Here is a 27,325-nt window from a genome sequence, read left to right as displayed (position 1 = left end):
GTCAGCACAGAATCGACCAGAATGGAGGTTCTAGTTGATCGGAAAGTTGAGTCAGCTGCGACTCACTAACAACACACGCTTTGTTCTTCTTTTTATCTGTATCCTTTCATCTTAAGCTAATCTCCTAGATTTATGCTCCATCTCATGATTCTCATCAACGAAACAGCTGGTTACTTCTTGGAAGTGGCGGCCCTCTTTTGATCTCTCGGAGGAATATCATTACCTTTTTCTGTTTTTTGAGAGAATGAAGAACATGATTGAAGCGCAGCAAATTTGAGAAAAAGATTGTGTTTTTACTACTAGTGTCAAGAGGGGAATGTGTGATCTGTTCTACAATTTGATTCATAGATTCTCCAGCGAATGGATCGTCTCTGTTGTCTGGAACATCCGATTGAATTGAATCTGTTAGAATATTTAATTTATTATATATATTAAATATTCTATTAAATATTCTGTTTAGAATAAATCGTCTAGAATAAGTCCCTATACTCATGTATAAATAGGGACCTATGGCTTGTAATATTTCAATTCAATTCAGAAAGCATATGTTTTTTACCGACATGGTATCAGAGCCCTAGATCATTGGCTTCTATCTGGCGCCGCCGCCTTTCTATCTGGCACCGCCGCCACCATCCGGACGCCGCCACCATCCGAAACGTGCTTTCCCTTCTTCCCTCCCATCACGCTGCTTTCCCTTCTTCCCTCCCATCACGCTGCTGGTCGCCGAAGAAAGAAACTGCTACAGCAAACAAAGCAAAAATTGGTGGCCCATGCAGGTTCGAACTGCCGACCTTCCAATTGGTGATTTCTTCTTCTAACCATCATCCTAAAGCCATGATGCTACAAAACTGCTGCAACCATTGCCTTTATTTGGGAGAGGCGACGTCCTTTATTTCCATGACACCTCGTTATTGGTAGACTCCTTCCACTGTCGACGCCCAAGCCACAACAAGACGCAGCGAGGTCAAGGTACTCTAGCAATTTTGATGGCTCCGGTGGTCGAATTTTGATCGTCGACTCCTGCTTCGATCGTCGACGCATCTGTGTGATCAGATTTTGATTTCGTTACTTTCGGATCTGAATTACTTCCTTGAATTCTTTCTTTATGTCTCTCAATATGGATCGTGTTAATGCTCGATCGGACAAGTCTGCTAGATGTCGTCGTTGTCCGAATGCTGAACATGCTTACACTCATTGCCCCAACATTGAGTGTCGTTATTGCCACAAAAAGGGTCATGTCCGTCAGAACTGCCCAAAACTGAGTCGCAGATCTTCTACAGCTGGTTCTTCCTCCTCCATAGCCGCCGTCACAAAGGTTTTGCAGCCGCCTCAGCCCACTACTCCTACCCTTATGGATATCCATAAACTACTCACTCAGGTTTTATCTACCAAACCTTCATTAGCCACCACATCAGGTAACCGACAATGGTTCTTAGATTCTGCTTGTTGCAACCATATGACCTCTAACATTAATCTGCTACATTCTATAAAACCTCTCACCACCTCGCCTCCCATTCACACTGCAAATGGTGCCCCCATGAAAATCACACATACTGGTCATGCCACTTCACCATCTCTCCAAGATGTCTACTACATTCCCCATTTAACATTAAACCTTGTTTCTATTGGTCAGTTGGTTGAGCAGGGACTTACTGTTATTTTCACGTCTTCTGGTGTACAGGTTCAGGATTCGCAGACGGGCCAGATTCTTGGGACGGGGCGCAAGAAGGGTCGCCTGTTTGAGCTTTGTTCCCTTCAACCCTTTCCTTCTATCTCTGCTGTCGTTTCTCCTTCTTCCATCTATCAGTGGCATCTCAGACTTGGACATGCTTCATCACATAACCTCCGATCTCTTGCTACTAAAGGTTTTTTTGGTTCTATTAAATTTGAATCTTTTGATTGTGTGCATTGCAAGCTTGGCAAACAACCAGCACTCTCTTTCTCAAATAATCATTCTATTGCTGATAAACCTTTTTCCCTAGTTCACTCAGATATTTGGGGGCCCTCTCCCATTGGAACGTTCAAAGGTTATCGATATTTTGTAATCTTTGTTGATGATTATTCCCGATTCACTTGGATTTATTTTTTGAAAAATCGTTCTGAACTTGCCTCGACTTACTCCACATTTGCAAAAATGATTCAAACACAATTCTCATGTCCTATTAAAACACTCCGCACTGACAATGCTTTGGAATATAATGATTCTACCTTTCTCAATTTTCTTTCTACCCAGGGCACTGTTGTTCAACGTTCATGTCCTTACACTTCACAACAAAATGGTAGGGCTGAACGTAAACATAGGCACATTCTAGATACTGTTCGTGCCATGCTCCTTTCTGCTTCGTGTCCTGATCGGTTTTGGGGAGAAGCTGCCCTTACTGCTGTCTATACAATCAACCGGATGCCTTCTTCTGTACTTCAGGATGCCATTCCTTACGAGAAACTCTTTGGTCAGCCACCAGATTACTCCATTCTTCGTCCATTTGGCTGTGTCAGTTTCGTCCACCTTCCCCCACATGAACGAAACAAATTGGAGCCTCAGAATCGTCTGTGTTGTTTGTTGGGATATGGGGTAGAACATAAAGGCTATCGTTGTTGGGATCCTGTGTCAAATCGAATTCGTATTTCTCGTCATGTCACCTTTTGGGAACATAAGATGTTCTCTTCTGAGTCCAAATTTACCATTCCTTTTCATACTGATTCTCCTTTCTTTGTTTTGGATCCACCTCCTTCTTCTGCAGATCCCGAGCTCACACAGATTCATGTTGACACTGCCGATGCTTCCCCGTCAACAACTGATTCCCCTTTCTTTGTTTTGGATCCATCTCCTTCTTCTGCAGGTCCCGAGCTCACACAGATTCCTATTGACACTGTCAATGCTTCCCCGTCACCTCAAGCTGACTCATCTGCGTCTCTTGAACAAGCATCTCAAGTCCCTGCTGCCACTGGTCGACGTTCAACCCGTGTAAGTCGTCCTCCTTCTCATCTCCTTGATTACCATTGTTTCTCTGCCATTCTATCTAACCATGAGCCTAGGACTTTTCGTGAGGCAAACTGTGATCCAATGTGGCGTGAGGCTATGTCTGAGGAACTGCAGGCTCTTGAGAAGACTGGGACTTGGGATATCGTTGATCTACCACCTGGCAAGAAACCTATTAACTGCAAATGGGTGTACAAGATCAAAACAAATTCTGATGGATCTGTTGAGCGCTACAAAGCTCGTCTTGTGGCCAGAGGTTTCTTACAGGAGTACGGCATTGACTATGAAGAGACATTTGCTCCTGTTGCCCGTTTGACTTCTCTACGTTGTCTTTTAGCTATTGCTGCTGCTCGTCGATGGTCTCTTCACCAGTTGGATGTGAAGAATGCTTTTCTTCATGGAGATCTTTCTGAGGAGGTTTATATGAGTCCGCCGCCAGGTTCAGATATTTCGGGGAAGGTATGTAAGTTACGTCGTGCTCTTTATGGTCTGAAGCAGGCACCACGAGCTTGGTTCGCCAAGTTCAGCTCAGCACTTATTCAGTATGGGTTTACCGCCTCTCCCTATGACTCTGCTTTATTCATTCGTCGCTCCTCATCCGGGATTATTATTCTATTGTTATATGTTGATGATATGGTGATCACTGGAGACGATGCCTCTGGAATATCTGATTTGCAGACCTATCTTCATCAGCATTTTGATATGAAGAGTCTTGGTAAGCTGCGTTACTTTCTAGGTCTTGAGATTTCCGACACGGCAGATGGTATCTATTTGTCCCAGGCAAAGTATGCTTCTGACCTCATCTCCCGTGCTGGTCTGACTGACAGCAAGACTGCATCAACTCCACTTGAGGCAAACTGTCGTCTCACTCCTCTCGATGGCGCCCCTCTTGAGGACCCCACACTCTATCGCCAGTTAGTGGGCTCCCTGATATATCTGACAGTCACTCGTCCTGACATAGCTCATGCAGTTCACATCGTTAGTCAGTTCATGACTAGTCCCTGTACAGCTCATCATTCTGCTGTATTACGTATTCTTCGCTATGTTAAGGGCACTCTTCTACATGGTCTTCACTTCTCTGCTGATTCATCATTGGTGCTCACTGGTTACTCTGATGCTGATTGGGCAGGCGATCCCACTGACCGACGCTCCATCACTGGTTATTGTTTCTTCTTGGGTGATTCCCTTGTTTCCTGGCGAAGCAAGAAATAGACTGTCGTTTCTCGTTCCAGCGCTGAGTCAGAGTATCGTGCACTTGCTGATTCTACTTCCGAGCTTCTTTGGATTCGACGACTTCTCTCTGATCTTGGCATTCCTCAACCGCCAGCCACCGATCTTCATTGTGATAGTCAGAGTGCCATTCAAATTTCTCGAAATGATGTGTTTCATGAGTGCACTAAGCACATCGAGATCGATTGCCATTTTGTACGGCAGCATGTTAGTGCTGGCACTGTGCAATTGCAGTCCGTGTCTACCGAACATCAGATTGCAGATATCTTCACCAAGTCTCTCTTGCCGGGTCGCTTCTCTATGTTATTGAGCAAACTCAAGCTGATCTCTACTCTACCACCTTGAGTTTGAGGGGGGGTGTTAGAATATTTAATTTATTATATATATTAAATATTCTATTAAATATTCTGTTTAGAATAAATCGTATTAAATATTCTGTTTAGAATAAATCGTCTAGAATAAGTCCCTATACTCATGTATAAATAGGGACCTATGGCTTGTAATATTTCAATTCAATTCAGAAAGCATATGTTTTTTACCGACAGAATCAAAAGAGTGTTGTTCTGAAGCAGATTCATTCTCGTTGGACCTCACTGTGATCCAATTGCCATCGGTTTCCCAATTGATCGCCTGAGAGACGCCGCCGGCGAGTCTCCGGAGCCTCTCCCCCGGGCTGTCGGAGTGGTGCTCTTCTTCTTCTTCTTCTTCGGAGTCCCACATTCCCTGCTCCAGCGTGCTCTTCGGGGAGACCCAAACTTGGTCGGCCGGAGGGGAGGTGTTTGACGGCGAGCAGGTCGTCTTGGACACGAACGGGTGCTGCAGGAGCTGCTCCGCCGTCCACCGCTCCCGCGCGTCCCTCTTCAAACACTTCGCCACGAAGTCCCTGGCCTCCGGCGACAACCATCCGGGGCACTCGGGGACGTCCCCCGTGAACCCGGCGCGGTGCAGGGCGGCGACCGGGTCGACGATGTCGGGCCACGGCGGCCGCCCCGTGGCCATCTCGACCACCGTGCACCCGAGCGCCCACACGTCTGCCGGCGCTCCCTGCTCCTCGCCGCGCGTGGCCTCAGGCGCCATGTGTTAAGTTAAACGAGAGGGAAGTAATAAAGAGATAATTAACTTATTCATTAAACCCTAAAACAATAGGGTAATATATAGTATTGTTACATGACTTGGTCAATGGACGAATTAATAAGAAATATTTTAATAATCTCAATTTTATATGACCATAGAAAATAATTCTTTTATGACTGGGTCGTACGAGATAATCCTTCTTTACCCCCCCCCCCCCCCCCGACAAATTCAACGGGAGATCCTTGACGTTGAGTTTGCTTGCCAATTTGGTAAAACGTTGTCTGGATAATGGCTTAGTAAAGATATCAGCAAGTTGATCTTCTGCAGAAATATAAGAGACAACTAACTGTCGAGTTGTCACACGTTCTCGAACAAAATGAAAATCAATTTCCACATGTTTTGTACGAGCATGAAAGACTGGATTTGCTGTAAGATATGTCGCTCCAATATTATCACACCAGAGTTTTGGTGGAACATTTGATGCAAGATGAAGTTCTGAAAGAAGCGATTGAAGCCAAATAATTTCAGATATTGTGTTGGCTATAGCTTTATATTCGGCCTCAGTGCTTGAACGAGATACTGTAGGTTGCTTTTTCGAATTCCATAAGATAAGATTCCGTCCAAGAAATATTGCAAATCCACTTGTAGATCGCCTATCCTCAGGAGAGCTTGCCCAATCCGCATCACTAAAAGCATGTAAGTCTCGAGATAATTGACGATATAAGAGAAGACCATGTAAAATAGTTCCTTTGAGATAACGAAGGATCCGTTTCACTCCTTCCCAGTTTTGTTCTGTGGGAGCATGCATGAATTGACAAGCACGATTTACTGCAAAAGTAATATCAGGACGTGTGATCGTGACATATTGTAAAGCTCCAACAATGCTTCGATAAACTTGGGGATCAGACATGGCAGGAGAAGATGCAGAGACGAAGTTGTCCATGGCGATTGGTGTTGATAACGGACGTGCTCCATCCATTTTAGATCTTTGAAGAATTCCAGTAATATACTTGCTCTGATACCATGTTAAGTTAAACGAGAGGGAAGTAATAAAGAGATAATTAACTTATTCATTAAACCCTAAAACAATAGGGTAATATATAGTATTGTTACATGACTTGGTCAATGGACGAATTAATAAGAAATATTTTAATAATCTCAATTTTATATGAACATAGAGAATAATTCTTTTATGACTGGGTCGTACGAGATAATCCTTCTTTACCATGTACATCGGTGTCCCTGCCACCGACGACGGCGCCGCCCCAGAGATCCTCCGCGAGCACCCGAAGTCCGCCAGCTTCGCTCCGCCTTCGGGCCAGAGCAGGACGTTTCGGGTTTTGACGTCGCAGTGCGCGACGCCAGCAGAGTGGAGGTGAGCGAGGCCACGGAGAAGGTCCCCGGAGTAGGAGCAAATCTCCGGCTCCTCGAGGCCACCGCCGCGCGCCGATATGCGGTCGGAGAGCGAGCCGAGAGGGGCGTACTCGAGGAAGAGGTTGTAGACGCCGGTGGCAGAGAAGCAGAGTTCAGCGGACTTGACGGCGAAGACGAGGCCGGAGGGGGAGGCTACCGCGGCGGAGACAGTGGCGGTGGAGCCGCGGCCGATGGTCGGCCCCCGACGCCACTCTCCGATGGCCATCGGAATCGAATACGGAATTCGGTGGAGTTCTACCGGATCTCGACAGAGAAGAGAGCAAAGGGCTTTATATAGAAAGCGAGAGTTGACTTTCTGAGATCCTTGGTACTGGCGTTCGGCGGAGCGGCGGAAGCACAAGTCAACCTCGATCACATGTGGAGACCTCGACGAGGGTTGACGGCGAAGACAAATCGCTCTCTCGAGGCCGGACACGGCACAGCTTCTTCAACCAGTAACAATTGTCCGCGTACGACAAATATAAACAAATCTTCACAGAGGGAGCCGTTGACTCCGCAGAGACTGGTAACAGGAAGTCAGAACGGTCAACTTAGTGATTCAGATTTTGACCATCTTCACTGGATTCAGAAAAATCCGGTAACAGGTTTAAATTTGGAATAGTCTAAATTTGGACAAATATGTTCAGTTCTGGAACGATTAAAAGATTTAACTTTTAGAAAGTTTATTTAATCTTAGTTAAATACAAGTCGGGTAGGGCATGGATAGGGAATATTAGGTGAGAAGGCAACGGCCGCACCAAGTGGAGATAAGGATCTAAAGAGGTGGTTGCACCCAACGCAGTAGGGAGATGACTTTGGGTGAACAATCCAATAGTTGACTTGATGCCTCAGCAAGATTTGGTTTGACTTTACTGCTTCCACTTTTTTCCATATTCAACGCAATCTAATCTAATCTAACTAACAACAATACGAGGCCTTCGTCAAACACTTGTGGGAAGGCGATTAGGTGGGTTTGGTGGGATAAAATTGTATGAGAAGGGAATGAAATCTCACTCTTTTTATAAATGAATTCTTTGTTCAGACTCGACCAAATATATCTTACACACATGCCTTGAATCTGCCTGCGTTTTGATTCGAGCTGACGTTGGGTTTCAGAGGCAAAATGAAAATTTTTTCTTCTGCAAAACAAGAGGGGAGATGTTTTGATCAGAAGATCACAAATATAATCGAAGTAAGTGACAGAATGAATAATGTTTACTATTTCCAAATGTTGATTTGCCAAGAAGCATTACTGAAAGTTTTGTTCTTGCAATTCAAAACATTAGGTAAAGCCTCACCTTTTTGGTAGTAATAAGCTCAGCTTCAAGCAATTCATCTTTTTTCATGAGGCAATTCCTTATCAACCATCAGCAAACAGTCTTCATACTCAGAAGAGCCACCAGATGCCAAAGTCTTTCCTGTCATTTTTGCCTGCATATTTAAGTTAAGTAGCAAGCATAGAGCTAGTACAGTGGCAATACCAAGGTTGTCCCTCCAGACCTTGGAAGTCTATATAGAGTCTGAACCAGACTCTGCAGTAGATGTATCACTTCCTTTTACCTGGAACATAAACCTGAAGACCACTAGCAAGTAGCAACTGAAAACTTACTGATGACAACAGATATATTTGCAGTTCTTAGTTCTTACAAGTGGATATCTTGGCTTAGCATAGGCAATAATCTTCCCTTGCTGTTTGAAACACTAACAATTTGCCTAGCACATTGTGCTTCACCATGAAGAATCATCTGCTCGAAATCAAAAGTTGACTTAGATTAGAAGAGGGGGAAATATTTGTGTTGTTCGTCAAGATTCCAATTCCAAATGTCGAGACCTAAGCATATTGAACACTTTGAGCATGACAATAATGTAAATATGATTTTCTGAAGGTATTGGCTCTTTAGATTCAAAATTTTAATTCATGAGAATAGATCAACTTGATTATCATTACCTCAATAATAGTATCAAATACCAAATTCTTGCCTCCATTTAAGCATTGCTAACCACATGCATGTGCTTAATTCGCTTTCTCAATATCAAATTTCCGCGCTTTCAGGAATCATTAGTAATAGTAAGTTAGCAAAATGACTTCCAACGAAAAATGATAATATGGTAAGGAACTGAGGATCAAGAAACATAGCTTCAGTAACAATAAAATTGAGAAAGCAGCTTCAAGTTACCATAAACAATTTCATTACTATCTAGAATGTCAGTTCTTGCAGTATAATTAGCACACACTAAACTGAGAGATGGCAGGAAACACATCAAAATAATGCCAATGTCTGAACTTGACCACGATTTCAGTCCATTAATCTTTTCCAACTATGTAAGATCTTAAAAATAGATCAATTGTCTCTTTTCTTCTAGATCCAAAATGGTGCATTTAATTCGTAGAACTATATATCCTGAACAAAGAGAGACAAATTGTCATGATTGCCGTTTAATCGATCTGCATTCCTGAAGATCATTACTATGACATCACATATTACAATTTCTCAAATCTCCTTATGTAATTACTCTGATAGGCCGGCGCCGTCTCAATCATTTTTTGAAATTTTAGATAGAAAAAATATTTGAGATCATAATACTTATTTTTAAAAATACTAATTTTAAAAAAATATTTTTTATAAAATTTAATTTTCTAATACAAAATTACTAATTAAATTTTTATATTCAAATTTTGAAAAAAAAAATCAATTAATAAAATTATTCAATCTCATCACATCAGTTTCCAAATCGCAAATAACTAATGATTTCTTGCAGTTTCTCAAAGCTCGTTACCTTACTCCTGATCACCGGAGCCGTCTGCTGCTGCTGCTGCTGCTGCTTCGGCCAAGGCGGCGGCGATGGCGGCGCTACAGTCAGGTGCATACAAAGCGAACGGAGAGCTCTGCTTGCGATCATATCCAACGTGTCCTCCGACGGCCTCTCCGGCGAAGGGTTCTCTTCCTGGACCGGCGATGACTGTTGCCGCTGGACAGGTGTCGCGTGCGACAACGCCACCGGCCATATCACCGTGCTCGATCTGTATTTCAGTTACCTCGTCGGACAGATTCCCGAGAGCCTGGGGAACGACCTCGCTCACTTGGTCTCCTTAAACCTGTCGAACAACAACATCACCGGAAGCATTCCAGAGAGCTTGGGAAAGCTCGTCAGGCTGCAGGAGGTACGCTTGTCTGATAACCTTATTTCTGGAGAAATTCCAGAAACGATTGGGAATCTTCCAAACTTGAGAGTTTTGCATTTGGAAGGCAACTCCATTACAGGGCAGATCCCAAGAACCATGGGCGATCTGTGCAACCTGACAGAATTAGATCTCTCCCATAACAAAATCCATGGAGAGCTGACAGATTTGCTCGATGGTTTGTCGAATTGTGCACAGGGAACGCTTCTATCATCCTTGAATGTGCAGAGCAACAACTTGAGCGGGCGCATCCCCACGAGTCTTGGCAAATTCTCTCAAATTCAGAATTTAGATCTTTCGTCGAACTCATTCCGAGGCGACATCAACGAAACTCACTTCTCCAATCTCACCAATCTGTCCCGTTTGAATCTCTCTTCCAACTCCTTGAACGTGATGCTGTCGAGTGATTGGATTCCCCCGTTCAATGATCTCTTCATCATCGATATGAGCCATTGTCATCTAGCTGCGTTTCCTGACTGGATTCGGAACCAAACCAGTTTGAGATTTCTCTACCTGTCGAGCGTCGGGCTGTCGGGAAATCTTCCAGTTTGGTTGTCGGATCTCGAGTTGGCCGCCGTTTTCTTGGATTCCAACAATCTGACTGGTCCATTACCTCAATTGGGATCTATAATCAGCTGGATAAATCTTTCCAATAACTCCTTTGTCGGCCCTAGCGTCAACCGTACTAGTGCCCTCCTCTTTTTGTTGCTGTCGCATAACAAGCTCGATGGCAGTGTTCCTTCCTCCATCTGCAATCTGACTGCCCTCGAAGTTCTCGATCTGTCTGACAACAACTTGAGTGGGGAATTCCCCAATTGCAGCGACTCGTTTCCCAACAATCTGCTCTATTTACACTTGAACAACAACGAACTCTCCGGGAGATTTCCCTCTTTTCTTAGAAATTGTGGAATGTTAACTACATTGGACATGGGCCAGAATAGATTTTCTGGTGAAATACCAACCTGGGTTGGAAGCAGCTTCGAATTGCTGAAGATTCTTCGTTTGAGCTCGAATTCACTCACTGGTGCCATCCCAGTTATAGCAGATCTTGCTGATCTTAGAGTTTTGGATCTTTCATCCAACAGTCTTTCCGGCGAAGTGCCGCCGTCTCTGAGGAACCTGACTTCTGTTCTTGAAAGAGCGAGCACTGGCAGCTCTTTTGGATATGATGGTTATCTAGAGAGTATCTTGATCACCAGAAAAGGAGTAACTGTTGAATACACTTTCAGTGTTCTCAGTTACGTAGCGAGCATCGACCTGTCAAACAATGATCTTTCCGGTGAGATCCCAACTGAGCTCACAGACCTTCGAGGGTTGAATTTCCTAAACTTGTCGAGGAATCACATAACAGGAAGGATTCCGGAAGAGATCGGCAGCCTGACACAACTGGAATCGCTCGACTTGTCCTGGAACAGTCTCGTCGGAGAGATTCCCCCCGGCATATCGGAGCTGCACTTCCTCAGCCACCTGAATTTATCTTACAACAACTTGTCGGGAAGAATCCCGACTGGCACCCAGTTGTCGACCTTGAATGACTCGTCAATATATGTTGGTAACGGAGGCCTTTGCGGAATGCCACTGCCACAGTGCAGAGAAGTAGTCAGTGAAGCTCCATCTGATGCAGGAGATGAAGAAAATGACGATAAGATTGAACAAATATTCCACATCATTAGCATTATCGTAGGGTTTGTCGTTGGTTTTTGGGCTTATATTGGCACAATCTTCATGAAGCAGAACTTAAGAGTTGGTCTTTTCCGGTGGATCGACAGGATCTGTGACTGGATCTACGTTACTACAAGAATTCAGGTATTTAGCGACGATATATTTTTTCGTCGCTAACTTAAAAATTTCGTCGCTAACATATCTTAGCGACGAATAAATTTCGTCGCTAAAGTCGTCGCTATAAGCTTGTCGCAAATTCACATTAGCGACGAAATATAGATATTTCGTCGCTAACATTAGCAACGAAATCATAATCGTCCCTAATTCAAGAAAATTCGTCGCTATATTTAGCGACGAAATATCTATATTTCGTCGCTAATGTTCATACGTTTAGCAACGAGTTTTTACAATATCGCCGCTAAAACATCGACTAAATTTCGCCTAAAATATCAAATATTAGCGACGAAATTAACCAATTTCGTCGCTAACGCATATCGGAGGTTAGCGGCGAAATTTCATTTTCGTCGCTAACACGCGGATTTTCTGAAAGAGATATATCGAAGGTTAGCGGCGAAATTCCCATTTTCGTCGCTAACACTCGGATTTTCTGAACGATAATATCGAAGGTTAGCGAAAATGCACATTTTCGTCGCTAACACGCGAATTTTCTGAACGATAAATATCGAAGGTTAGCGGCGAAAATCGAAATTTCGCCGCTAACCTTACAATTAGCGACGATTTTAATCAAAATCGTCGCTAAGTTTCGGTTTTCTTCTGCCCGATCCGGCCCTTTTTTTCTCTGATATCCTGCTGGAATACATATGATATCCAATATATATACTCAAAACACACTACTCAAACCATAACAATATATCCAATACATATGCATACTCAAAACACACTCAAACCATAACAAGTTCACTCAAAACACAATCACAACACAAAGTTCAAATACATAAGTAAAATTTCAGTGCAGAACCAATTCAAGTGCAGTAATTATATTACAATACAGTAATTAGTTCAAATACAGTTTTGGCCCAGGTGGCCTAGTCATGGTAGATGAAACAGAACTGAAGAGGTAAGAGCCCAGAAAATGCTGTATACCTGAAAAGAGAACAACCAATAATTAGCTCAAAACAATCAGATAAAAATATCAACCAACAGACAAAAATACCAATCAGACAATTAAGCATGTTGAGATGCATTCGATCTTTAATGATGCAGATCCTTCAAGATTAAGATTTACACACAGACTTCTTTTGTTAGACGACATGGAAGTTTGAGGAATGAATTTCCATGTTCCCTTTACATTGTGAGAAAGTCTTCCTTTATAGCAAATTGTTGCCAACCATAATTGTTTTTGTTCTTTTGGTAGGCAATGCATACAAACATGTGAACTCTTAAGCATTGACCTTTTCTTTTGGTTTTATTCTTAAAAAAAAATTGTAGATTTCCTTCTGTCTTAATACAAAAAATTTAGTAATCTCTAACCTATAATGAACCATCTGTGTTTGCGACTATTGTCAATTACTAACTGAAAATGGTTAAAACAAAGTAGCAGTCAGGTAGTTAGGGAAGAAACTTACTATGGCTTATCTCTTAACAAAGTAGCAGTGAACACTATCCTAGTTGATCAATGGATATGGGATGAAAACAAATGGATTTATAGAATAAAAAATTCAAGGCCCTTTTAAGATGACTAGTACTAATATCAACAAATTTAATAACTGTGCCCTTTAAAACAAAAGCAGAGATGGTTAAGATTTAACTTACCATCACAACCTAAGGTGCAGGGGGAGGTGGAGCTGAAGAAGAATCATGGATTAAAGATTGTAGCGCTCCAGGTGCCAACTGATTAAGAATTTGTTCAAATATATCTTGTCTGGATCTCATTGCTTGCAACTGATCTTGGGTGCTTGCTAACTGATCCTGAGTGGTTGCTAATTGAAGTCGGGTGGTCGCTAACTCTGCTTCAGTGCCTTCGAGCCTTTCACGCAGTGCTGTATTAGTGGTTCTAGATGAGGAGGTGGCATCTGAAGAAGTGGACCTAACTGGCTTTGGCCCACTGCCAAGTCCTCTAATATAGCCCGAGCGTGTACCGAGGACTCGATCACAAACTGTATCTGCAATTTGTACTGCATCGATGTCATTTCCTGAAGATTCTTGTGTCTGAACATATTCATCACGCAGTCTGACCATATCATCCTAAGAATAACAAATATGTTAAAATATATATAAAATTCATTCTACATTATTAATAACAAATTTAGTAAATTATAAATAACTTACGTATGCAGTTGCGGCCCTCTCCCCAACCCACCCTTTTGACGTGCTGTAATGAGTTTCATTAAAGACGGTAATCCGATCTTTTCGCTGTGACTGATCGATCTGAAAAAATTAATGTGTTAATATTGTAATTCATACATTATATATACGATAGTTATACAATTTATACTTACACCGTCATAACTGTATTGAATAAATGATTTAGAGCCTCCCCGATGATTAAATGGAAGTTTTGCCCGATTTTCAATATTTTTTGCAGATCGTGCCTATCATACAAAAATTCATATGAATAATATAATGCAAAGACAACAAAACAGGTACATTAGAATAAGTTACCTGAAATGCCTCTGACTCAAACAAATCACACATATAGTGCCAATCAGCTTCTATCTCACAAAACTCAGTTGGCATATGTTGCCGCCGCTCGATAGGAGGAAGGTGCAATAGCTTTTTATAATGGGTATGCATTTTACTTCGATTATCTCTATATCTTGCGCTCATTAATCTGTCCGTCTCCTTTCTAACAGACGATGGACCCTCCTCAAAACTAATATCAAAAGCAGCCTGAAAAAATAAATAATATAAATTTGGCATGTGATTAATAATAAAAATGTAATTATAAATTATTAGTACTTACTGATAATCGATCATATATCATATTCTTCCTATCAGCGGGGATATGCTTCCAACTCTTAATTTGTAACGGAGCAAACTTCTTTATTGAAACACCCAACTCAGTCATAAATGCAGCTGCATTGGGGCCAATCGGATGGCCATCGCTCTTACGGAAAGTAATGGGTAATCTACCCCGCTCCTCGATCTGGCGTCGCAGCCGATCAGAATGTGTACCACGTGTCTCCCTACGTAACGGTCGGCCTGTAGGTGCAAAAGAATTAAGAATTAACAAATGAATTACTTTAACAAATAACAAAGTAAATAAACCTTTTGTAATTTAAATACAACAAAAACTAACCAGAAGGAGAACTATCATCATCTGGTGTAGGCACGACCGGTAGATGCTCAATCCTCTTAGGTGGCATGACTGTAACATATGCATCATATATAAATGAACAAGTAATGAAACAATATCTTATGGAAATGAAATAAAAAAAGATCAAATATATATATATACCATGTAAATAAATATTAATCACTATCATCATCTGTAGAAGATAAATGATCATCTGCATCACTATCAACTTCAGTATCAATATCATCATCGTTAAGAATACTTTGAGCATCCATACATAATTCCACTTGTGCATTTGACATATCTAAATGTTGATGCTCAACATCTAATCTACAAAGATGGGATATCTCTAAGTCTTCACCAACAATTGAACTTGAACTTGCCTCATTAGATGAAATATCTTGGTTAACATCAGTATCTAAATTATTTTCAATTTCTTCAAATGCTTCATCAACTTCAGTTACCTCGTATATTTCTCGATGTTGAACCTTTTGCACTACCTTCCAATGGCCTCCACGCTTTATATCATTTAAATAATAAACTTGTCTTGCTTGGTTGGCTAAAATAAATGGGTCATCAGTGTACCATGTTTTAGAAGTGTCAATACATAAGAAGCCAAACTCTTCAACCATTGATTTTTTTTTTGGATTACATTGGAACCAGTCACACCAGAATAATTGTACTTTATACTTGAAAGAGTAAAATAGTTGAACAACATCCTTCAACACTCCAAAAAAATCCAAATTGTCACCATCATCAGATGATGGTACGCTAACCCCACTATTCTGAGTAGTTCTGCGAGAATCACGTGACCTTGTATGGTATCGAATACCATTTACAATGCAAGCATCATATAGTTGAACTTCAACATCAGGTCCCAAAGCTAAATAGTACAACTCATGTGTGATCTCTGAATTTGTTGAATTCTTTAAAGTTATCATTCTATCTCTAAACCACTGTGGAAAATCTCTCTCATGGTATTGTAGAAGTTGATTTGAAGGAACTTTATGTGATAGAAGTTGAAGATGCTCGCTGCATAAATGGTTAAATTACAATTTAGTGACGATTTAGAAAAAAAATAATAATAGAATGTAAAAACTTACTTCCGATATGGATCAACTTCTTTACAATTGTTGAGAATATACCAATGTGCTTTCTTATGCAAAGTTGCAGGCAATTTTTGATTATGCTGGTTGCCAAAGACTCTTGCTTGTTGTGAGAAAACACTTAAATTGCATATTACTGGTTGAACATCTTTATTTCGTTCTGGTCTGGTAAATCTTGTCTCAATTTGACTCATATATAAAGAACTAAAAGTCAATGCCTCATTTACAATATACCCCTCTGCAATAGATCCTTCAGGTCTTGCTTTATTACGAACATATTTTTTAAGTCTGCCCAAATATCGTTCAAAGGGATACATCCATCGTGAGGAAACAGGTCCAGCTAACATAGCTTCACGAGGTAAATGAACTGCCAAATGCACCATAATGTCAAAAAAAGCTGGGGGAAATATTCGTTCCATCTTACATAATATGAGAACTATTTCCTCCTCCATTTTACTTAAGTCCGCTATGTGTAAAGATCTTGCTGTTATCTTTTTGAAAAACTCACATAACTCAATCAGTGTGCCGCATATGTCTTTTGGGAAGAATTTACGTATAGCCACTGGAAGTATTCTTTGCAACAAGACATGACAGTCATGGGATTTGAGTCCATATAACTTTCCATCATTTGCATTCACATTTTTAGATATATTAGCAGCATATCCATCAGGAAACTTCACAGACTTTAAAAATTGACAAAATTCACGTCTTTCTTCCAATGTCAATGTGTAACTTGCATATGGTTTACTAAACTTGTCTCCTACTTTCTTCAAATGCAATTCACTTCTAATCCCCATATCCTGCAAGTCTAATCTTGCTTTCAATGTGTCTTTCGACTTTCCATCTATATTTAATAATGTACCAATCAAAGCATCACAGATGTTTTTTTCAATATGCATCACATCTAGATTGTGTCTCAACTTTAAATCTGGCCAATACTCTAACTCAAAAAATATAGACTTCTTTACCCAATTTGTATCATCAGAAGATCTCTGCCTTTTTTTACTTAATGTAGGATGCTTACTGAATGTCACCTGAGGTAATGCATCCAATTGTGCTAAAATATCATAACCACTAAATTGTTGTGGTGGTCTTTCTTGTTCAACCTTTCCATTGAAAGACTTATTTTTACGCCATGGATGATGCACATTCAAGAATCGACGGTGACATGTGTAGCATATTTTACTCCGTAATCTTTGAGATTTAGTTTCATGCATACATACTGGACATGCTTTATAACCCTTTGTGCTCCATCCGGATATTGTTCCATATGCTGGAAAGTCATGAATAGTCCACATCACAGCAGCATGTAATTGAAATACTTGTTCAGTCGATGCATCATATGCTTCCACCCCATCATCCCATAGCTCTTTCAGGTCATTGATCAAAGGTCGCAAGTATACATCTATCTCTTTTCCTGGTGATTTAGGTCCAGGAATTAAAAGAGACATGATAAAGTATGATGGCTTCATCATTTTCCATGGTGGTAAATTATAATTCACAAGTATAACCGGCCACATACTATAAGCATTTGACATGTTTCCAAATGGATTAAAACCATCAGTAGCCAACCCTAACCGAATATTTCGTGGATCACTTGCAAATATTTCATGCGACATGTCAAATTCAACATTAATGTTGTGCTGTTTTTAATTAATTCTAAATTTATTATATCTTTTAAGATTTTTAATTTTGAAAACAAATATAAACTATAATATGAGATGTCAAGTTTTAAAAAGTATTTAAAATATATAAATATATATATATATATATATATATATATTTTTAAATCATCATCCAATAATTTTAATTTTTCTAAATCATACCAAAAAATCAAAATTATCTTTTCAACCGTTCAAATATATTTTTAAATAAAGAAATGACATGATTAACAATATAATTAAAATAAATAATTTTTAAATATATATAATTAGAATTTTCACTTCATTAATTTTTTTATCTAATTATTTATTTCTTTTCATTATATTTTTATAAAATTTTAATTCTCTATATACATTTAATTTGTAATGTTTTCGATAGAAATCACAATTGAAATAAATAAACCACTCACGCGAGATTATGTAAGTTGGAGAAACACATTAGAGTATTTTAGATATTCCCCTCCCCCCCCCCCCCCCCCCCCCCCCCCAACGACCCCAAATGATCAGCTCCATAATCATCCGTGATGAAATCAAGAAACTGTAGTTAGTCATTACGGGAAAGATATTACCTCGGTTTTGTTGAGATTCAACTTTTGTCCATTGCAACATGTCTATTCTATAGTAACCAAATCAATTATACCCTAAAAATCACACACAAAATTATTGATGTACATTTAATTCGACAAATTATTCCTGAACAAAGAAAGTCAATCGTCGTGACTCATATTTGACAAAGTCAAAGTTGGCTTTGAATCGGTCTGCATTCTTGAAGATCATTAATGTATATACGTCTCTCCTATGTCATCAAATCAGTTCCTGTATCACAAACTGAAGGTTTCTTGTAACTGATTATGTTCCTCTTGATTACTAGGTGTTGAGATAATAATCAAAGTCAAAATATATATAAAAAATTATTAAATTATAAGATGAAATATATCTCTTTTTAAAAAAGTTTAAAAATAAAATTATGATGGCTTAAATAAAAAGTTGACAATATCATATCATTGTGAAGATATATTGATTATATTAGTCATACCAATTGGTATCATGGTCCTATTCTTTACAGAATCATGTGGGGACTTTTGAAGATTCTATATATTATTGTAGTTTAGCGGGAGCATTGCAATATCTTACATTTACAAGATCAAATATATCCTATGTTGTGCAACATGTTTGCTTACATATGCATGACTCGAAAGGTGAACATATGAGCGCTCTCAAATGAATTCTACGATATATTTAGAGCACTCTGGACTATGACTTACATTTTTACAAGTCTTCAGTTTCTAGTCTCATCTCTTACACTGATGTTGATTGGTGTAGATGCCCCGATACAAGACACTCCACCTTTGGATACTGTATTTTTCTTAAAGACAACTTGATATCTTGGTCCTCTAAATGTCAACCTACTTTATCTCGGTCGAGTGTTTAAGCTGAGTACAGAGGGATAGCTAATGTTGTCTCTGAATCCTGATGGATTTGAAACCTTCTCTTAAAATTACATTGCCCGGTCCACATTAATTTATTATGATAATGTTAATGTGATCTATCTCTCAGGCAATCCCATTCAACATCAACGCACTAAACATATTGAAATGGATATCCACTTCGCATGCGAGAAAGTTGTCTGTGGACAGGTTTGTGTTCTTCATGTTCCGTCTCGTTATCAGATTGTTGACATCATCACTAAAGGACTTTCGCGCATTTGATGATTTTTGAGACAGCTGTTAGTCCGAATGGAATTAAAATATATCCACAATGACATGATATTGTCCACTTTGGGCCTAAGCCCTCATGACTTTATTCTTGGGCTCTCCCCAAAAGGTTTCATACCAATGGAGATATCTTCCATCCTTTTAAATCCATGATCTTTTCCATGTGTTTTAGATGTAGGACTATGTTTGCACCTTTGCACCCAACAATCCCTCCCTCAAACAAAGGATCACAGGCCCCCCCTCAAACGGAAAGCCTCCGTTTGATGTCTGAATCCTCGACCCACCAGGACTTCCTGCCCCTCGGTCCATCCTGACCTACTAGGACTTCCTGCCCAGCCGCAACCAGGACTTCCTGCCCCTCGGTCCACCCTGACCTACTAAGACTTCCTGCCCAACCACAATCAGGACTTCCTACCCCTCGGTCCACCCGACCTACTAGGACTTCCTGCCCAGCCGTAACCAGAACTTCCTGCCTCTCGGTCTACCTGACCTACTAGGACTTCCTGCCCGGTGTCTGGTCCTCTTAATTCAAACTCGGGAGCCCCCATTTCTTTTATTTTTAAGGTTCAACCCACATGGTTAGATCCGAATCATGGCTCATCCGGCGGTTAGTCCGGTGAAGAGCGGCCTCGCTCTGATATCAATTGTTAGTCCGGATGGAATTAAAATATCTCCACAATGACATGATATTGTCCACTTTGGGCCTAAGCCCTCATGGCTTTATTCTTGGGCTCTCCCCAAAAGGCCTCATACCAATGGAGATATCTTCCATCCTTTTAAATCTATGATCTTTTCCATGTGTTTTAGATGTGGGACTATGTTTACACCTTTGCAACCCAACAACAGCCTCAACATACGACAACCTCCTTACTTCGACTACAAAAGTGTATTAGATTATGAAAATAATCTCTATATAATCTTTTATTATTAGAAGGTAAATAACCACCTTATTAGATTATAAAAATAATTTCTATATAATCTTTTATTATTTGAATATAAATAATCTCTTTATTTGTAGCTTAATAATACTCAGGTACTCCTGCATATATTTCATCAAAATGAATAAAAAAAGCAGGTAGGATTTTTTACCTGCATTAGTATTAGATGATATGTCAAATTTTAAAAGATATTTCAGATTTAAGTATTTTTCTTTAGAAAAATATCACTAAAATTTTTTAATATTATATAAAAAATTAAAATTATTTAATTTTCATATATTCTAAACGGTTCAAATCTACTTTAAATTTAAAAAATAAGATGATCAACCATATAATTAAAATAATTATTTTTAAAAAAATATATAGTTGAAAGTCTTGTTAATTTTATTCTCATGAAATTATTTATCTCTGATTATATATAATTTCTTATAGAATTTTAATTCTATATTTATTTTATTTTATTTTTTTCATGAAAAAGTTAATATATATCATCGAAAACACAATACTAAGAATCCCGACTCATGTCATATCTCACGAAATATTAGATTTGAGTAGGTATCTAAGGAATAACATACATGTACTCACATGAATACCATCTCTCTTGGCATAGTTATCATCATATATGTTACGATTGACCACCCATCTCCTTAACGAGACATGGGAGATCATACATTAATCGGACTATCCTCAATGTCATACAATCCTCTCTTGTAGACGCTCCTGCACCGCATGTAACCTAATATCCTCATCGGCTATCCTCCATCCGCTAGGAGTTCAGCTCCTCTAGACTCTAGCGCAATGGCGCCCTACTAAAAGATGTGTGAATGTGCTCACCCTCCTCATCTCCTCTCCTAACCTCAGCCTAGGAGCTAGGGATCGCAATCTCCATACAATTCTATATGCATTTCATGATATTAATTAATTTTTTATATTTAAATTTGATTATGAATCTTTTTAATTGATAAAATTAATAAATTATTTTATTTTTAAAAAATATTATTAATATAAATAAGATTTGATAAATTTTAATTTTGAAAATTAGAAAATATATTAAAAGTATTATTGGTAGTGTTTTATAAATTATCCATGTATTGAAAAAAAATATTTATTTTATAAAATTTAATATCTCAAATAATGTTTTCAATTCTTGATTTATTTTTTTTAATTTTGAAAAGAAATCTAAATCACCAGTAGTATGTCAAATTTTTCTTCCTATATTTTAAATTATTCAAACTTATTTTAAAGTAAAAAAAAATAAGACGGCCAATTATATATATAATTAAAATAATTAATTTAAAAAGAAGTTGAAAGCCACATCTTATTAAAAAAATAATTTAATTCTTATCAAATAATTACTATAGTGATTTATTCTTTCCCCTATTTATATTTAATGAAAAATAAAATAAACTAAAAATTAAAAGATAAATCAAATAGAACAACGAAAAATACTGATGATTAATTTGAACTAGCTAAAGGGAAAAAAATTTTAAACAACAAAATAATTATAAATATAAAAGGAAAAAAAACTGAAGTCTTATTCTCTTTATCCATGATTTCGACCAGCTCAGAGGAAGAAGACTAACTAAGTTTATTATTAGTCGGTTGAAAGAAACAGAAGAAGAAGAAGAAGGGGATGTTGCTCGAGCAAAGGAAGAAAAAAAATCATTATGGGAGAAAAGAGTAGAGGAAAATAATTAAGCTACGATTAACAAGATAAAATAAAGAGACCAAAGAAGATCAAACAAGGAAGTTGACATCGATCGGAAGGTTTGAGGATGAGGCTATGGGAACGAGATTGCATACGTGAAAAATAATTAAAAAAAAGTATGAAAAACAATAAAAAGAAGGGGAAGAATAATTTTTTTTTAAATTTCAAACTTCATTTTAAATCTACTGAATTGATTAAATTCAGTTAAATTCGATTCGGTCTTGACTAAATCAAATATAAATTTATCTCTATCTAGATCAATATATTTTATCCAATGGATATTATTCTATCTCAATTTAATTTTAATTCAATATTTTTATTTCGAGTTAGAGGATTCAATTAGTTTATTTATTTATTTTATTACAAAATCTAATATTTAATAAAAATTTATATAGATAATAATAAATAAAATCACACTCAAGATTAATCATGGTGCATTTAATTCGAACAACAACAAAGAGAGTCAAACCGTTGAATCGGTCTGCATTAAGAGAATTATATATAAAGTCCCTTGGCCTCCGGTCACAAGGGTCGTCTCAATCATTATTAAAATTTTAAATAGAAAAATATTTAAGATCTTAATTTTTTTTAGTAAAACAATTAAATACTATTTTTTAGAAAATAAAATTTTATATAATTTTTTTGACATTTTAGATGCAAAAGTATTAATTGAAAATTTATATTTAATTTTTTATAATAAATCTTTTTGATAAAATTATTTATTTTTTAAAAAATGTTATTGAATATATTAAAATTTTATTAATTTAATATATTTTAATTTAGATTAAATATTTCTTTTAAAAATTTTAATTTTGAAAACAAATATAAACTATTAGCATCAGGCGACATGTTAAATTTTAAAAAGTATTCATGATTCGAATATTTTTTTTAGAAAAGCATCATCAAATAATTTTAATTTTTTTATATCATATAAAAAAATTCATATATTTTAATGGTTCATATCTATTTGAATTCTTTTATAAAAAAGATGATAAATAATATAATTAAAAATTTTATTTTAAAAAAAAGTACAGTTGAAAGTCTTTATCTTATTAATTTCACATATTTATGAGATATGTATGTTAGAGAAAGACATGAGGGTATTTTTGCATCTAATAAGTCTGGGTGATAATTTCATACTGAAATCAAACCACACACAATATATTAGTCCGGGTGCATTTAGGCCCCATGCATGATTAAGTTGATTACAGTCGAATCTCGACGAAGTAGGAATGCATTTCCCCAATTATAGTTTTTCAATTTACCTCTTCATATATGATCGTGAGACCGACCGTATAGAACCGCTGGAGTGATATATTCCATCTTACTGAAATCATAGTGCATTTAATTTAATTCAAAGAACTATTTTTGAAGGAGACAGTCAATTCATCATAACTCATATTTGACAGAGTCGCATTGGCAGTTGAATCGATCTGCATTCCTGAAGATCATTACTATAAATCGTAATGAATACGTCTCTCCAATCTCATCACATCAGTTTCCAAATCGCAAATAACTAATGATTTCTTACAGTTTCTCAAAGCTCGTCATCTTCCTCCTGATCACCGGAGCCGTCTGCTGCTGCTGCTGCTTCGGCCAAGGCGGCGGCGATGGCGGCGCTACAGTCAGGTGCATACAAAGCGAACGGAGAGCTCTGCTTGCTTTCATATCCAACGTGTCCTCCGACGGCCTCTCCGGCGAAGTGTTCTCTTCCTGGACTGGCGATGACTGTTGCCGCTGGACAGGTGTCGCCTGCGACAACGCCACCGGCCATATCACCGAGCTTGATCTGTCTTTCAGTCAGCTCGTCGGACAGATACCCGAGAGCCTGGGGAACGACGTCGCTCATTTGGTCTCCTTAAATCTGTCGTACAACGACATCTCCGGAATTATTCCAGAGAGTTTGGGGAAGCTCGTCAGGCTGCAGGAGGTACGATTGTCTGATAACCATATTTCTGGACAGATTCCGGAGACAATTGGGAACCTTCCAAACTTGAGAGTTTTGTATTTAGATGGCAACAACATTACTGGACAGATCCCAAGAACCATGGGTGATCTATGCAACTTGACAGAATTATATCTGTCGAGGAACAACATCACTGGAAGGATTCCAGAGAGTTTGGGGAAGCTCGTCAGACTGGAGGAGGTACGATTGTCTGAAAACCATATTTCTGGACAGATTCCAGAGACAATTGGGAATCTCCAAAACTTGAGAGTTTTGCATTTGGAAGGCAACAACATTACTGGACAGATCCCAAGAACCATGGGCAATCTATGCAACTTGACAGAGTTTGATCTGTCGAGCAACAACATCACCGGAAGGATTCCAGAGAGTTTGGGGAAGCTCGTCAGGCTGCAGGAGGTACGCTTGTCTGATAACCTTATTTCTGGACAAATTCCAGAAACGATTGGGAATCTTCCAAACTTGAGAGTTTTGCATTTAGAAGGCAACTCCATTACAGGGCAGCTCCCAAGAACCATGGGCGATCTATGCAACTTGACAGAATTAGATCTGTCCCATAACAAAATCTACGGAGAGCTGACAGATTTGCTCGATGGTTTGTCGAGTTGTGCTCAGGGAACGCCTCTATCATCCTTGAATGTACAGGGCAACAACTTGAGCGGGCGCATCCCCACAAGTCTTGGCAAATTCTCTCAAATACAGAATTTAGATCTTTCGTCTAACTCATTCCAAGGCGACATCACCAGTGCTCACTTTTCCAACCTCACCAATTTGAACCTTTTCAATATCTCTTCCAACTCCTTGAATGTGAAGCTGCCAAATGATTGGATTCCCCCGTTTAATAATGTCTTCTTAATTGATATGAGCTATTGTCATCTAGCTGCGTTTCCTAACTGGATTCGGAACCAAACCAGCTTGCAATTTCTCTACTCTGTCAAGCGTGGGCTGTCGGGAAATCTTCCAGTTTGGTTTTCTGATCTCAAGCTGGCCTCCGTTTTCTTGGATTCCAACAATTTGACTGGTCCATTACCTCATTTGGGGTCTGTAAGTGAATGGATAAATCTTTCCAATAACTCCTTTGTTGGCCCTATACCATTGAGTGTCAACCGTACTAGTGCCCTCTACTTTTTGTCGTTGTCGCATAACAAGCTTAATGGCAGTATTCCTTCCTCCATCTGCGATCTGACTGACCTCTTACTTCTCGATCTGTCTGATAACAACTTGACTGGGGAATTCCCCAATTGCAGCAACTCATCTCCCAACAATCTGCTCTATTTACACTTGAACAACAACAAACTCTCCGGGAGATTTCCCTCTTTTCTTAGAAATTGTGGAATGTTAACTACATTGGACATGGGTCAGAATAGATTTTCTGGTGAAATACCAACATGGGTCGGCAGCTATGAATTTCTGATGATTCTTCGTTTGAGCTCGAATTCATTCACTGGTGTCATTCCAGTTATAGCAGATCTTGCTGCTCTTCGAGTTTTGGATCTTTCATCCAACAGTCTTTCCGGGGAAGTGCCGTCGTCTCTGAGGAACCTGACTTCTTATCGTTGAAAGAACAAACGCTAGCAACTCTTTTGCATATGATGGTTATCTAGAGAGTATCTTGCTCACCTTAAAAGGAATAACTGTTGAATACACTTCCAGTGTTCTCAGTTACCTAGCAAGCATCGACCTGTCAAACAATGATCTTTCTGGTGAGATCCCAACTGAGCTCACAGACCTTCTGAGGGTTGAATTTCCTGAACTTGTCAAGGAATCACATAACAGGAAGGATTCCGGAAGAGATCGGCAGCCTGACACAACTGGAATCATTCGACTTGTCCTGGAACAGTCTCGCCGGAGAGATTCCCTCCGGCATATCGGAGCTGCACTTCCTCAGCCACCTGAATTTATCTTACAACAACTTGTCAGGAAGAATCCCGACTGGCACCCAGTTGTCGACCTTGAATGACTCCTCGATATATGTTGGAAACGGAGGCCTTTGCGGAATGCCATTGCCACAGTGCAGAGATGCAGTCAGTGAAGCTCCATCTGATGCAGGAGATGAAGAAGATGACGATAAGATTGAAAAAATATTCCACATCATTAGCATTATCGTAGGGTTTGTCGTTGGTTTTTGGGCTTATATTGGCACAATCTTCATGAAGCAGAACTTAAGAGTTGCTCTTTTCCGGTGGATCGACAGGATCTATGACTGGATCTACGTGCAGTTGGCGCTGAAGTATGGAAGACTGAAGTCCAAATGGCAGAGGACTTGATTGTTTCTGGTTGTTGTTTGTAGCGTTCATAGTTTATCATCTGATTCTGTATAATTACGTGCAAAAAACAGAATGTAACGGAGACCGATCCAACAGCATTTGTCGTTGGATCGGTCTGAACTTCATTACTATAAATGGAATCCGTCACCTTAGCGGCCCCACACGATAGGTCAACGATCGGCCCCACGACCATTTGTGAGAAGGTAAATCGAGAAACTGCAGTTGGTCACGACGCAGGAGGGTATTGTCTGGCTTCGCCAGGATTCGAATCTTTGCCCTCTTCTGCAAGTCTGCTGCGTCGTAACCAACTCAGCTATGTCTCGGGGACTTCATTACTATAAATACGTCTCTCCCATATCATCACATTAATTAGTTCACATATCACGAACTAATGACTTCTTACGATTTCTCAAACTTCGTTATCTACTCTCGATCTATGCTGTTTGGAAACTTGGAGACGGGAAACGGGAAACGCGGAAACGGAAAACGGCAACAGTTGAAGTTTCCAGATTTTGAAAACGTCAAAGACCAAGTCACTGCACCGCCATGGGAGAAGGCTGTGCGACCAAGTCCAGTACCACGTGTTGGAGGAATGCGTCGGTGTACGCTCCCTTCTTCATGAACCGCGAGAGAAGGTCGTCGTAGTCTCCGCCGCTCGTCGCTCAACTCGAGCTTCCGAGACTTGATGATTGCCGATAGGTAGCGATCGACGTGCGCCACGCTGTTGGTCAGCGTCGCCTCCATCCCCACCTGCAGCCACTTCTTGAACCGCCACACCGGTTCGGGGAGATGAATCGTTGCAGGCTGACCTCGGTAGTGCGATCGAAGGCCGTGGCGAAGGCGTTCTCAGGCAGGCCCAGCGCGAGCGTCTCGGGGTCCCTGCCAAAGGCCAGCCCACAGATGTTGTCAAAGGTGAGCCGGAGCAGCAGGTCCTGGAGGTCGACAACATCGGTGGGCCCGACGGCGGCGACCTCTTCCAAAATGGGGAGGAAGCGGTGGTGGATGGAGCGGCAGACTTTTACCAGCGTTTCGACACAGCCTTCTCCCAAATCTGGTCGTTTCTGGTAAGTTTCCATGGATGGAAACGATTCCTAACGTTTCGGAAACGGGGCCCAATGAGTTTGCTTGCTTCACCATCACAGTGGGAAAGTAAACTTGTTTCATAAGGCTA

General features: G+C 39.5%; 3 protein-coding genes and 1 pseudogene across 3 annotated transcripts; 2 read left to right on the top strand and 2 right to left on the bottom strand.

The window, feature by feature from the left end:
* Positions 1–170: 170 nt before the first annotated feature.
* On the bottom strand, positions 171–7,162 carry LOC141830791 (mitogen-activated protein kinase kinase kinase 18-like; annotated as a pseudogene).
* Positions 7,163–9,443: 2,281 nt separating this feature from the next.
* Positions 9,444–12,936, top strand: LOC141830546 (receptor-like protein EIX2). The gene is made up of 2 exons (XM_074717956.1): positions 9,444–11,684; positions 12,916–12,936. The coding sequence occupies exons 1-2, from the start codon at positions 9,444–9,446 to the stop codon at positions 12,934–12,936; spliced, it is 2,262 nt and encodes a 753-aa protein (XP_074574057.1).
* A 2,959-nt stretch (positions 12,937–15,895) lies between these two features.
* On the bottom strand, positions 15,896–17,463 carry LOC141830545 (uncharacterized). Its single transcript, XM_074717955.1, has one exon. It carries the CDS (start codon positions 17,438–17,440, stop codon positions 15,896–15,898), a length of 1,545 nt encoding a protein of 514 aa, XP_074574056.1. The 5' UTR covers positions 17,441–17,463.
* A 5,980-nt stretch (positions 17,464–23,443) lies between these two features.
* Positions 23,444–26,210, top strand: LOC141830787 (receptor-like protein EIX2). The gene is given in 3 exon segments (XM_074718212.1): positions 23,444–25,438; positions 25,440–25,622; positions 25,624–26,210. Coding segments are annotated over 3 exon segments (2,709 nt in total). The 3' UTR covers positions 26,155–26,210.
* The last annotated feature ends 1,115 nt before the right edge of the window (positions 26,211–27,325 follow it).

The sequence above is a fragment of the Curcuma longa genome, chromosome 6 (genome assembly GCF_044706935.1).
Source record: "Curcuma longa cultivar G26 ecotype Majalengka, Jawa Barat chromosome 6, ITB_CL_G26_1.1, whole genome shotgun sequence".
NCBI classification, from domain to species: domain Eukaryota; kingdom Viridiplantae; phylum Streptophyta; class Magnoliopsida; order Zingiberales; family Zingiberaceae; genus Curcuma; species Curcuma longa.
This window is presented reverse-complemented; position numbering and strand designations above follow the sequence as displayed.